The sequence below is a fragment of the Pelodiscus sinensis genome, chromosome 2, assembly GCF_049634645.1.
Source record: "Pelodiscus sinensis isolate JC-2024 chromosome 2, ASM4963464v1, whole genome shotgun sequence".
NCBI lineage: Eukaryota > Metazoa > Chordata > Testudines > Trionychidae > Pelodiscus > Pelodiscus sinensis.
The window spans coordinates 240,031,742-240,046,120 of record NC_134712.1 but is presented as its reverse complement, the minus strand read 5'-3'; the positions used below and the strand labels follow the sequence as shown (position 1 = coordinate 240,046,120).

At 39.2% G+C, this 14,379-nt stretch overlaps 1 protein-coding gene across 1 annotated transcript in view; it reads left to right on the top strand.

The window, feature by feature from the left end:
- The window catches only part of UBE3C (ubiquitin protein ligase E3C), a 175,996-nt gene that overhangs the window by 48,712 nt on the left and 112,905 nt on the right, over positions 1 to 14,379 (top strand). The window contains exons 8-10 of the mRNA XM_075922749.1: positions 6 to 223; positions 548 to 702; positions 4,621 to 4,808. Of these exons, the coding sequence (XP_075778864.1) occupies positions 6 to 223; positions 548 to 702; positions 4,621 to 4,808 (561 nt within the window). The remainder of the gene's footprint in view (positions 1 to 5; positions 224 to 547; positions 703 to 4,620; positions 4,809 to 14,379) is intronic.

Below are 14,379 nucleotides of genomic sequence, written 5' to 3'. Positions count from 1 at the left end.
TTTAGACAACAGATTTTTGCTGCCTTCACGGAGGAATTTCTGGCAGCACCTTTTACAGATCAGATATTCCATTTCATCATTCCAGCACTTGCAGATGTGCAAATACTTTTCCCTTATGAACTCTTCCTGAATGCACTATTAACAGAAAGCAGGCGTTCAAGAAAAAGTGATAGAGCTCCATGGCTGTTTTACTTTGTTTTAACAGTTGGTGAAACATATTTGGGTATGAAAATATTTATAATTTATCCAGTTAAAATTAATTTGTGTGTACTTCATAATGTAATTCGTTGAATTGCAATGTTACATATCACCATAATATATTTCATGGCCTGAAAAAGAAATAAAGATTGATGGAGATTTTAAAATATGAAGATCATGGGCTGTATTCTCCTTTCAGCCCACTCCAAAGTTCATCTATATCTTTGCAATATAGGGCATACCTTATTTGTAAGATTTTGGGCATGTTTGATAAGTTGAACACTGTTATATTCAGCCATAGTCCAGTGTGATTTGCTAACTTTCTGTTATTTCTATTTATTTGCTGTAGGATCCCTTTCAGAGGAAGGCCTGCTTGTGTATTTAAGAGTACTCCAAACATTTCTTTCTCAGTTACCTGTGTCAGCTACTGGCGCAAACTGTCAAGATGCAACCAGTGATTCTGAAGATGAGGATGAAGAAATCAGTAAGATGATGACCATACCTGTAAGCGTTAAAGAGTTCCTCTGAATACAGTCTTATAGCAACACCATAAGTAAAATTGAGGCGGGTACTTTGATTGTATATTCACATTTCATTCATTGCTGATACACTGAAACATTTAGCAATGGTCATTAGAATGAACTAATGCAAGTTTTACTGTATTGTTTTAAAAAAATTATTTCTTGTTTAATGTCAAGTGCACAAAAGCATTGAAGATTTTTTTTAATTTCAAAATTCTTTTAAAGATCTTTGTGGTCAGTTGGGACCAGATTTTTAAAGGTCTTTAGGTGCCAAAGTTACAAGTAGGCACCAATTAGGATTTTCAGAAGCATCTAGATGCCAAACTCCTATTGATTTCAATGAAAACTGGATGCCTAGGGTCCTTAGTTGTTCCATGTATGCCCTGGTGATGTGAAATAGAGGTTCTGTGGCGTTCTTCACCATGGAACTATTTCAAATAATATTACATTAAAGCATGTTAGTGTGCTTTAGAAATCATACTCCTGTAGTGTGTATTGCTGTGCTGTATAAGCAAGCCCTACATGTAACTTTTCATTCCTAGGTGTACAGTAGTTCGCGTACAGGGCACTTTATATGGCTAGACAAGGTAGTTGTCCTCTAGCACGTTATGCAGTTGGCTGCATAATGCAATCTGATTTACAGTGGAAAAGAACGGAGCTCTGATGAAAGCATAGACTTTGATCACTGTGAAAAAAGATGGCGGATGTTGCCAGACAGTGTCCTGGTTTTTAGAGATTCAACCTGTATAAGATTAAGAATGATTTACTTAGATAGGAGAAGAAGCAAATTGACTTTCCGAGTTTAATTTTGTGCGTTAAAGGGGATCTTGTAGGGCCAATATCTGATTGCACTGAGTTGTCAAGGAACACAGCCATCAAATCTTCACACTTCAAAATATCATATTCTTCCCTTGGAGAAAGTATACACTCAGCCACAATTATTCCTTTACAGAGGAATTTCTGGCAGCACAACTTCACAATAATTACGGCCATCTTTGTTGTTATGAGAATTTAAAATAAACAATTACAGCGTCATAACTTATAATTATTTTTGTATAAAAAGGATACATGCAGTATATTAACATCATACTGAGACAACTGGAGACTGTCTACAATTAGGGACAAATCCTGCCTTTGTGTTGTGGCTGTGGATGGCCCTCTGAGAACTAGTGTAGTTTCATAGTGCAGTTGCTGGTTCAGGATTTGTAGATCCTCTGTGTGCCTCTTTGCAGGCCTGTTTCCCTGAGCAGCAGGAATTACGCATGTGAATGTTTAATTGGTTAACTGGAAGCCTCACTCTTAACAGGTGAGGCTTAGTAGTTAAGCGTAATTGGTCAGGGCTGGAGCAGCTCCCTGCCTGCTGTGCACAATAGACTGCTCCCAACCTGCAGGGAGGCTGCCACAGTCAGGGACTGCTTCAGTGTACTGGCCAGAATAGTCTTTGGCTGCAGCTGTCCCAGGTGCCCTGCAGGCAGGGGCTGCTCTAGCCTGGCCAGCGCAGTCCCTGCCTCCAGTCAGTGGGGGTACAGCTGATGCAGCCTGGTGGTGGCTGATCTCCCTGCCTGCTCCCCCCACCTTTAATCTGTCAACCAGTTAAACAACATGTTTAACCAATTAATCAGTTAAAGGGGATTTTAGATGTCTAGCAGGGATGAGAGGATAAATTCACATACCTGTTCACTGCACTACTCATACACCATTCCATTTATTTTCTTTTATCTTTGTGGTTCACAACTCATTTATTTTACTCATTCACAGTTTTGTTGTAATTCTTCTCCTCTCATTCCCTCTTAATATTACCTGTGCCAGGGTGTCACCAGATCAGTGTAGTTCTTCTTGTTCAATATCTCCACAGTCTCAGCTCTGATACCAAAATTCTTATCTCCACTATAATCATCTTTTGCCTTGACTGCTTTGGCCTCTTTCATTCTCATGATTTACTCCCTAGTCTGTCCAAAACACAGTAGGTGGTATGACTGTCACTTGTTTGTCTTGAGTTTCTGCAAAGGCTTCCTTGCTCCTCTGTTGGATCAGAGTTCTTGTCCTGCCTTCAGAGGCTTTCTGAACTCTGCTCTTGTGTATATTTGTGCTCCTGTAGCTTCCTTTCTTCTCCCCTTGCATAGTGTGTTAGCTCTATTTTTCTCCTTTTAATAGCCTTCTCCATGTCTCTTTAATGCTACTTTGCTTTTTCTGAAATAGATATTTTTTCTCATGGGCAGCCACAGGTCTCCTTTATTTTCCTCCTTAGAATTCATTTCTTGTGGCTAGCATTCTCCTGCTAACCTTCACTTGTGCTCTAGTTTTTAGTCCCTCAGCTATTATAAATAAAAATAATAGTTAACACAATGTGACTCATCACATTCTGGAGTTCGTGTATGTGCAGCATGCAAAATAATATGCACCTTATGCATTGTGCTTTCCAGTTTCCTTGCTTTTTCAGTTCACTAATCCCCATCTCTTGTTAATATCAAATTGACTCATTTTGTTATCTATATATATTAGTTTGTAAATTCCTCTTTTTATTTCACATTGGAAAGCATCTTTCACATCTTTTGCTAGTCTGGATAGTTAATAAGTCAATTTAGATTGCAGTGTAAACAGTATCTTCCTGTCTAATGTTAAGAGAACCTATCAAGAAATGAATATTTAACGTTTATATTAATATTCATTATCTGATGCTCAATCCAAGAGTTATTTACTAGTAAAACTTGGAGTGGTATGGCCCCTAATGGTCTCAGACTCAAACTCCTTTGATGTTATCCTTTCTGCTTTCTCTTGAAAGACAATTAGCACACAGAACGTACAATGTGAGATCTGTTCTTATACAATATGTGAAATTTCACAGGGTGTGGGTTTGGTATACTGGGGATATGAGAAGCAAGTAGGAATTTAGTAGTTGTTCTCTCTCGTAGTATTTTTGTTTGCCGTTTCCTGTGGTGACGGGAATACTTTCTTCAATGCAGAGTTCTAGTAATTTGACAAAGTACTTAAGTTGGTACCTTGGTTTCCATGACTCCAAATTTGGATACTAATCTAATTGTCAGTTTATATTATATGTCATGCTGACTATGAATACAAACCACACTTGAAAACAACCTTTCAGCAGATTTTTGTGTTTTGCATGTGTACACTGACGCATTTTTTTTACATACAGGGTTTTAGCATCATCCCAGAATCTTCTTCTAAAAAACTGTAAATAAACTTTTATTGGTTGAAAGATTAAAATAATTACGTCCCAAGAATCTTCCTGTTTTTCTTAATGTACAAAACTATGCAAAAACTTTACAAAAATAAAGATTTTAAATAGTAGCTTTGAAATAACCCTAAATAAATGAGGCTGACCTATAAAATCAATGTAGTAAATATTTTGCTATGGAGCTAAAGTTGCTTTGGATTATTTATATACTGTCTCTTAGTATATTTACCTTTGCTCTTATCAGCTGTTGTAGAATGAGTAGTGAGTGTACATAATCAAAACTCATATGAAATGCTTTTAAAGAAAATATTTAGTATCTGCTTTGTTAGTGTTGTTAAATTCTCTATTTAAATATATTTTTCCAGAATAAAAAGGCTATAGATTATGCACATGTCAAATGCTGTTCTGCTTGTCATTGTCTTTAAATGAATCAAGTGCATTTAAACACATCGAAAATAAAATGGTGAGCTTGTTATTTTTAAAAAATATTCATATTGGTGTAGGTTTAGATAATGTGTGCCAGCTTTCTGCATAGAGTGCACTATCATGACTGTTACAGATTTTTAGATTTGTATAATGTGAATGCATACAGATCTTTAACTAAATGTTCTATTAAGATTTTTGGTATCTGAAAATTGCATTCCACCCCAGTGTTTTAAAAAAAAGTATGTCTTCAGAAGAGATTGTGTTTTGGTACATTTGTAGGGTGACGGGCGAATATCAGTATATTATATAACTGAGGAATGTCTAAAGAAACTGGATACAAAACAGCAGACAAATACTCTACTGAATATGGTCTGGAGAGATTCAGCTAGTGAAGAAATCTTCACGCTGATGGCATCCATCTGCCACACACTAATGGTGCAACACCGAATGATGGTGCCCAAAGTCAGGTAAGTACCAGTAATAGGCCTAAAACTAGTTTGGATCTGTTTTGGTTTGTAGTCTCATACATGCCTGCAATGATGTTCCTCTGCTCATCTCTTGACTTTTAAATGTGCTCAGTCATGATATTTGAGAAAACTTGAGGGAGAAAATTTCTTTTGAAATGCAATATGGTGCCTGTTGTGTGTGCTTCCCGCTTATTCTGTAATGGGCCGGGCCACTGCATACGTAAGTGTGCACCTCTCATTTATTGTTAATATGTTGCTCAGTGAAGTTAGTATTTCATCTGTATTTCAGACCTAGGTGTTTGAAGCTGATAGTCATGATCAGCTGTGTATGTTGGAAGGGGTATACGGATTGAAATTCTAAATGTCGGTGAAAACTTAGACTTGTTAATCTTTGTAGTGTCCCTTCAAAAAGATTGAAAAATGCAGATCACTATGATGGTACATTGCTTCCTGTATTCAAAATAAAGATCTTGATGTGTTTTTATCAAATTATTTGATGTAAATGGCACATCAGCAATAATTTAATATTTATTTTGGAATAAATAGTTTTAGTTAAGGTGTACATTGGTAGTAAAATGAAAACCTCTTAAGTATTTTCGGTATGTAGTAAGCAATCAATTCAAACTGCATTGTAAACATGATATACCAAACTAATTAGGTTCTATCTTAGCTCTCTGGTGTTTATAGCTGTTAGAGGAAGTAAGATGTCAGTGAAACCTTGATTGCTCGATTAGGGTAATTAGCTCTTTGTAGACTGATTGCATTAGGACAGGATGTGAGATCTGAAGATCGAGCAGCATCTGAATTAGTACGCTTGTTTTATTGTTACAGCTAGTCCATTGCCTTGGATAGTAATTACTAGATTTAAATGCATCACTGCTCTGGCTTGAGGTTTATTGGTAGACTGTGTGGAAAAAGTGCTGAATGAATAAAGAAGTCTTACATAGGCTTAATTGCATGAGTAAGGCATCTGTTTTATCTGAGGAGCCATAGTTAGAAGTTTACAATTATTAGGGGGTTATGAATTAGGTGTTATGAATAAATATATATTTCATGGATTATGTAAGATGGTTCAGCATCTTAAAAATATGGAAACTTGTGTTAAATCACTTAAAGCAACACAGCTGTAATTATTTTGGAATTGTTTCTGAAAAGATGAGTTTGTCCTCTACAGCATTAAATATCAGAAACATTAATTTTTCTGTTTTTTTCGGGTTATTTATTAGAATGTTAAATATATTTTACAGGAATATTGTTAGTCAAAGAACTAGCTGTGAAAGACTAACTTCATATCTGTTTATAATATCTTTCATTATTAAAACCTGACAGAAGTTAAGTCAGAGGTTCTGATGGTGGGCCCATTGAAGTTAATGATAAAGCTTGCTTTGTTGTCAGTAGACATAGGATCAGGCCATATATTACTTTTCTCCCTTCATAATGTTAGTTTATTTTTACATATTCATCAACATTGACAGTAGGTTAATCATAGTGAACATTTAGCCTGTTGCACTTAAGGTTTCTCATATACTAGCACAGTTCTGCCATATTTCATAATGTTTCTGCCATGTTTCAGACAAGCCATACAGTAAAAACTGTCATTGATGTTTTTTCTCAGACATTTTCTTAAAAAGCTTTCTGTTGTGTTTTAGATCTGTCAGTTTTATAAACACTAACGGTTGTATTTAAGCTTCAGAGGGGTAGCCGAGTTAGTCTGTAACAGGAAAAACTTAAAAAAGCAACAAATAGTCTGGTAGCACTTTAAAGACTTACAAAATATGTAGATCGTATCATGTGCTTTTGTGGGCACAGCCCACTTCTTCAGATGACCGGAGGAGTGATGGATGTCCAGAGTCAAAATAAATGAGGGAAGAAGGGGTGGGGAATGGGGAGGAGCGGCAGACAGAAAGAAGCAGAGAGTAGATAATTATCAAAGAGAAACTGAGTATGTATGTACAGTAAAACTCCAATAGTCCAGCATCCAGTAGTCCGGCACTCCTGATAGTCCAGCATCAAAATGACAAGAGCCTAGTGAGTGAGCTTCGGCAAAAAATGAGTCACAAGGTAACAACGGCAGCAACTGAACTGAGCAAAAAGGGTAAAAAAGGTTTAAAAAAACAAACATTACAGTATACTGTATACAGTATGTATGATAAAAAGGGTTTAGAACATTTTATGTACAGTATATAATGTATACAGTGTATATATATATAACCAGTTTATAGTACCTCCTGATAGTCCGGCATATCTGATAATCCGGCACCACCTAGGTCCTGTAGGTTCCAGATCATCAGAAGTCTACTGTAACTGGAAAAAACTGGAAAACAACAAATAGTCTGTTAGTACCTAAAATCTAGATAGTTAAAAGAGGCAGATAAGAAACATTAGTTAGCAATTAGAGAGGAAGAGAACTAAAACCAGATTCTACACAGGCATGAACCATTGGCACCTTCGTCGGTTGGTTGATAATGTCCCATCCATCCAGTATCTCGATTTAAACCATTAGCATGAGAATTAAACTAGTGAATGAATTGTAGTTCCAATCCTTCTCTGTGTATTTGGCTTGTGGAGTTGGTCTGCAACAAAACAGCAACTTGGAGATCCCTTAATGTGCGTCCAGTAAGTTAAAGTGTTCATCAACAGGTTTCTGTATGTTCCCTTTACAGATATCTGATTTGTGTCCATTAATTCTTTCCCATAGGGACTGTCCATTTTGGCCAGTGTATATTGCAGTGGGTCTTTGCTGGCAGTTGATGGCATAGATCACATTACTGGGTGTGCAGTTAAATGGGCATCTGATTTGGTGACTGATATAGTTGGCTCCAATGGTGAATTTGTTTGGTTAAAATGATATGTATCTTGATAATTTCCTTATTGGATATTTTGAAGACCTGGCAAGATAACTGAGTCATACGCTAGGGATGTTAAATTGCATTTAATCAGCTAATCGAGTAGTTGATAAGGGGAGAAACTGCAGAGCTGCAGCGGGATTAGCTCCCTGCCCTCGGAGCTAACCCCACTGCGCCTCTGCTTTTTAAATGTATTAAGAGCCAGGCAGAGCTGCAGTGGGGTTAGCTTCTGGGGCCGTCTTAGACTGGGTGCAAGCTGGGAATCAGCTGATTCCCAGCTTGCACTCGGTCCCCCTTGCTACACCTCTGCTTTCCCTGTCTCCCTTCCCCCACAGAGACAGTGCTGTGGGAAACTGGCTTTTAAGCGGGTTCTCCCACACTGGCAACTGCTTTCCCCCCCCACACTTCCTCTCTCTGATAGAGGCAGCAAGGGGGGGAATCGACTAGTCAAGTCACTTACATCCCTGTCTCTCTCACTATTAACTATTGATCTAGGAGGGATTTTGAAATTTCTTTGTTGGAATTATTGTATGTTGAATTATTTATGCAGATACTTAACTTTTTAAGCATGTACTTTCAAAAGTAGTCTATGTGGCTATACATTATAAGCACCTGTTTTCTGTTATCAGAATCAGGGCCTTTGTGATTAACCTTTTGGCTGGTTTGTGCAGAGAAATCGTTAATTTCAGTAAAATTTCTTCATAGCGACAATAAATTATTAGTTTCACTTTCAAAACACTGATAACATTCTCACATAGGCAAATGGTGCATTGGAAAACTGACATTGTGGTGCAATGTTAGTCTTCTTTTACACATAGGGTGAAGTTATTTAGTATTTCCACATGGCTACCTTTGTATTTCTTTCTAGGAACTCTCTCATTTTAACTGGCACATTGTTTTTTGTACTTGCCCTTAAGTTTTTTTCCTAAGAGATAGCTCTATTGTATTTACATTTTTAAAACTTTTGTATCTTATCAATATTACATCATCTTGTTGTGATATATAGTCAGAAAAAAAGAAGCACAAAGCAGGTTTTATTTGCTATTTTATGCCAGAGTAGTTGTATGGCTCACTTAATGGTATTCACATATGCTGTTTTCCACTTGTGACACCTGGCAGTTCGAAAGAAATGTCAAAATACTCTGCTCCTGCAATAGTGACCTTTAGTAGACTTGTATGAGCTTGTCTCATTCTATTGTATTCTCTTCATTAACTTAAATGGTCTCAGTGGGAAACTGGGCTCAATTTATGACCTAGACTGAAAATCTTGCCTTTAATTAATTAACTTATAGCAGTGCCTCAGCTAAATAAAGCTTAATGGGTCATTTAATCTACCCTATTGTGCAGAAGGAATTTGACACTTTTTTTAAAGCCAAAGATGCCCAAAAATGCCTTTTTAACAAATATGTATAAATCATGTGCCCTTTGTGGACAATTAGATACCTGCAGAGACAAACTGCAGGGTTCACTGTAAATGGTCATTATGTACTTAGATGTGGCAGTAGAGATCATTTGATTTCACATGTTGAAAATAGATACAGCAAAAATCATTGCATTAAATTGAACTCACAAGTGCTGAATTATGAGAGCATTAGCTGTACCTCAGATTGAGTTAGTTGATTTTTGTACTTAAAGCGGGATTCAACCTGTTTATTATAAGAAAATATAGCATCTCCTCCCAAAAATTAGAGCACTTACTTTGAATATAAATGAGTTTTCTGAAAATATACCAGTGCATCTGTTAGTTTAATTATCCTTTTTAGAAACATTAATTAAAAGATTTAGCACACCTCTATCCTCCCACTGTGTACACATGCACAATAATCTTAATAATGGAACAGATTACAGAGACAGGGATTTTGAACAACAAGAGGCTGGGGAAGACTTGGGTGTAAAACCATGTTTGTTTTGCATAGTTCCCGAGTAGTTTAGATCAGCCAGAGGATGCTGGTAAATCTGATCATAAAAGCTAAAATAAAATGTTTAATATATTGTACCATTAGAATTGGTAACATTCTTCATGTTTCCTTTAGTGATCATGTAAGTTTATTTTAAAAAAAAGAAGCAGAGTTAAGGTTGTATCAATTCCCTAACTATTCTTTTTCAAATCTTAACATACTTCGATTTAAGTTTACGTGTAATTTGAGAATATTAAGGACTAGTTGACTATCTGACTAGTTGATTTGCCTTCCTCCCGCCCCCCCTTGCTGCCTTTATGAGATAGAGGCAGCAAACGGGGGTGGGAAGAATACTTCAAAGCAGCAGCGCCACACAGCTGAGCCAGGGATTAGCTGTGCTGCGGCACTGCCCCTTTAGTGGAGCCCGGGGTCAGTTGGGGATTCCCCAGCTAACCCCGGGTTCCGAGCGGCATTTCCCCAATTCCTGGGGTCAGCTGGGGTGTCTTAAAGCGCACAGCTGAGCCAGGGATCAGATATGTGGTGGCTGCCCCTTTGAAATAACACCTAGGAGCTTCAAAGGGGCAGTACCATGGAGCCTGGGATTAGCTGGGGCTCCCCAACTGATCCTGGGCTCCCTGTGGCATTTCAGCAGAGTCCGGGGTTAGCTGGGGACTCCTCAGCTGACTCCGGGTTCTGCGCGACATTTTCCTAGAATCCGGGATCAGCTGGGGACCGGGTTCTGGGGAAATGCCACGCAGACCCCAGGGTCAGCTGGGAAGTCCACCGCTGACTCCGGGCTCCATGGCTTTGAAATGCATAAGAGTCCCCACTGGGGACTCTTGTACATTTCAAAGCAGGCACTTGTGTGCAGCCTAGAGTCAGTGGGGCTTCCCACTGTACCTGGAGTTCCACATTCCTCCTTTGAAATGTACAAGAGCCTCCACTGGGGGCTCTTGTACATTTCAAAGGAGGAATGCGGAAATACCTATCGATTAGTCGATGGAAACGCCATTGACTACTCGACTAGTCAATTAACTGCAATTTAACATCTTAACAGTAATTCTGAATTTACTGGATTTATAGTGCTTGGTTTGGAGGATAATTACATCATTTCTGTTATGTATTTTACCCAAATGATATGTAGTTTTAATTAGTTTTGGTGTAGTTTTATCTAGGAATAGTGATTTTAAGATTATATTAAACACACTGTTATTCTAAATAAGGTCAGCTATAGCATGCTATGTCTCTCTTTTGTTCTTAATATTTTCCCTCACAGATAATGTATACCAGGAAACACCAGAAGAATTTAAAAGAATAGCTATTTTTCTAAAAACTTTACAAAGAACAAAATTCTTGAGTGTCTTATTTGCATTGTTTGTTTACTTTAAATTTATTACCTTCTACTTTGAGAGCAGGTTTCACTAGATTACGTACATTTTATGGTGGGGTTTTTGGTTACAACAGATGACACTTGACTGGAGTTACGCAAATATAAAATGGTGAAGGAATCCTAGCACTTTTTATTTTAATTGTTTGTTTATTTGTCTAACAGCTGTTTTGTGTTAATAGCTAAGAATCCAAAGCATAGAATATCAGATTTTTATAAATGCAGGACATGATTGTAAAACCATATTTCAATCTAGATAGGACTGATACAGAAAAATCCTCAGTCCTATCTAGGTTGAAATTTAAGGGCTGGTTTTCAGAGGTAGTCAACATCTGCAACTTTCTGTTGCTGGCCATTTGGAGCTATGGTTGCTTATCTCTCTAAAATTTCAGGAGATAATATTTAGCAGTTACTAGTTGAATCTATGGATCGATGAAGAAAACTGAAGCAACTCTTGTTCTTAAAGTTTTCCTATTTTTTAGAAATGCTATTGAACATTGCCAGAACAAATGCAAATTACATTATGATCAGAGGCCCAGTATTTCTGATGTTCATTTCAACTTAAACTAGTGAATAATTTCCAGTGCTGATTGTAATATTAAAAGGGTTTTACTTGCATGTCCTAGGAGACCTAAAGGCATTCTGCCAAATAGCTTTTCTTTTTGAAGCTGAGGCCAAGAACTGAAGGTCATAGCACAAATTCCACTTAGAAACCAAGAAATTTAAGTTAATTGCATTTTAGATATGTCAAGGTTAAAAGAGAAAATACATGTTCTTTATTTAAATAATTTAATTCATTTCAAGTAACTAGTAATATGTAATTTCCAACAAAGTATCCGAATAACAGGAATCTGAAAAAGTAAAATTGAGTCTTGGTGGATACAAATAAATGATTAAAAAATTTAAATAAAATGCTTTATATAAATCTTATTAAAGTTATTTTTAAAAATACATGTTTAAAATTAAAATTGAAATTCACAATCTGTGTTAAAATATAAACCTACTAATAACTTACCAAAATCATTTAAATAAAAAATGTGCTGACACAATGATTTCTCTTCAGATTTTAATGTCAGAGATAATGCTTTTTAAATTTGTACAGTTGGGGAAAACATCTAATTTCAACTCAAGTTTTATAAAGATGCCGCAGTTATATGATATTATAGTCCAACTATGCTAGGAGGAGGATAGGAGACACTGAATATCTTTTAATTAGGCTGCAATTTTATTTCTAAAGGCTGGGAGCATATAGTAGTAAAGTGTACAATGGAGCTAATTTCATAATTGTTTACATATACCTGGAAAGGCTACTGCCAACCCTCTGCCTTTACCCATTCTGGTCCCCAGCCAACCCATTGCTGGGACCTCTCTTAAATGAGAGCTAAACAGGGGGTTAGTTCTGTGCCATAGGAGCCATGAACCTTGTTTCCACTCTTTTACAGAATACCCACTTTATATGCTTTACCAATTCATTTAATGAGATCACTGTATCACTTCCCTGTGGAGTACTTGAGCTGGGGCATTGGCCACAAGGTGGCATCAGCACTTAGTTTTGAGTTAAACAATCAGAAAACCTTATTATCCTGTTCCAATCTATGAATATAAAAGTGGTGGGAAAGAATCAGATCTATTAATTCTAAAAACTTGAAGGACAAGGGACCAGATTTCAAATATATTTAAACACTTACCAAGGCAGATAGGCATGTAAAAAGATTAGGCCCCTTATTCCCATTGATTTCAGTGGAGTTTAAATATCTAAGGGTATGTCTACACTACAATGTTAGTTCGAATTAATGGATGTTAGTTCGAACTAACATTCATAGGCGCTACACTAGCGCTCCGCTAGTTCGAATTTAAATCGAACTAGCGGAGCGCTTAGTTCGAACTAGGAAAACCTCATTTTACGAGGATTAAGCCTAGTTTGAACTTACTAGTTCGAATTAAGGGGTGTGAAGCCCCTTAATTCGAACTAGTGGGAGGCTAGCCCTCCCCAGGTTTCCCTGGTGGCCACTCTGGCCAACACCAGGGAAACTCTATTGCCCCCCTCCCGGCCCCGGACCCCTTAAAGGGGCACGGGCTGGCTACGGTGCCCGTGCCAGGTGCAAGCCTGCCAGCACCCAGCCAGCAGACCCTGCACCTGACACGGCACAGAGCCACCCACCCGATGTCCCCCAGCCCACCTCCTCTTCCCGGGACCAGGCTGGCGGCTCCCGGGAGCTTGCCCGGGACCGCAAGAGGCGGGCACCTTCCTGGGCTAGTGCGAACATCGTGGACCTCGTCCACGATCTCCGCACTAGGCACAGGAAAGTGGCCGTCTAGGGCAGGAGAGCTGCCAGCCTGGCCACCCAGGAGCAGGTGTGCATGAAAATCAAGGGGGTCCACTATGACCCCCGACCCTGAGCCCTGAGCTTACAATGGCCGTCCTGGGTCAGACCAAAGGTCCATCTAGCCCAGTAGCCTGTCTGCCGACAGCGGCCAACACTAGGGACCCTGGAGGGGATGGACCGAAGACAGTGACCAAGCCATTTGTCTCGTGCCATCCCTCTCCAGCCTTCCACAAACTTTGGGCAGGGACACCACTCCTACCCCCTGGCTAAGACTACTCCATGGACCCAACCTCCATGACTTGATCTCACTTCCCTTTAAACTCTGTTCTAGTTGTAGCCTTCACAGCCTCCTGCAGCAAGGAGTTCCACAGGTTAACTATTTGCTTTGTCAACAACAACAACTTTCTCTTACTAGTTTGAAGCCTGCTACCCATTCCTTTCCTTTGGTGTCCTCTAGTCCTTCTTTATGGGAACTCATTAAGAACTTGTCTGAATGCACCCTCTCCACCCAATCCTTGCTTTTAGAGACCTCTATCCTGTCCCCGCTCCATCTCCTCTTTTCTAAGCTGAACAGTCCCAGTCTCTGTAGCCTCTCTTCATCTGGGACCTGTTCCCAACCCCTGATCATTGTAGTTGCCCTCCCCTCTCCCAGCCTTTCTCTTCCCCTCTCCCACCTCCTTTTCCCAGTCTCCCCCAGTTTTGTTCAATAAAGACAGAGTCAATGTTGGAAGAAACGTTATCTTTATTTTGTACATCAGGAAGGGGGGCTAGGGAAGGGTAAGTGGAGGGTGGTGAGGGAGGAATGGGGCACGAGCCCCCGATGGGGAGGACTGGGCTGGCTCTGCGGGCTTCTGGGGGTGGAAGCTCTCCTGCAGCCCCCCAATTGCCCCTTCTCCCCAGATGGCAGCCTGTGGCAAGTGCAGCCGGTCTGATGGCCGAGTGGTGTGATGTGCCCAGTGTGGGCATTCCGGGCACTCCAAGCCAGGACTGGTTTTCAAGCGGGGCACCCCTGGGAACTGTCTGTCCGGGGTGGGGGTCGGGTCCCTTTAAGTGCAGCCCTCGGCTAGCCTGAGACAGCATCTCCACGCTCTAAGTCCTCCTCTGATGCCCTGC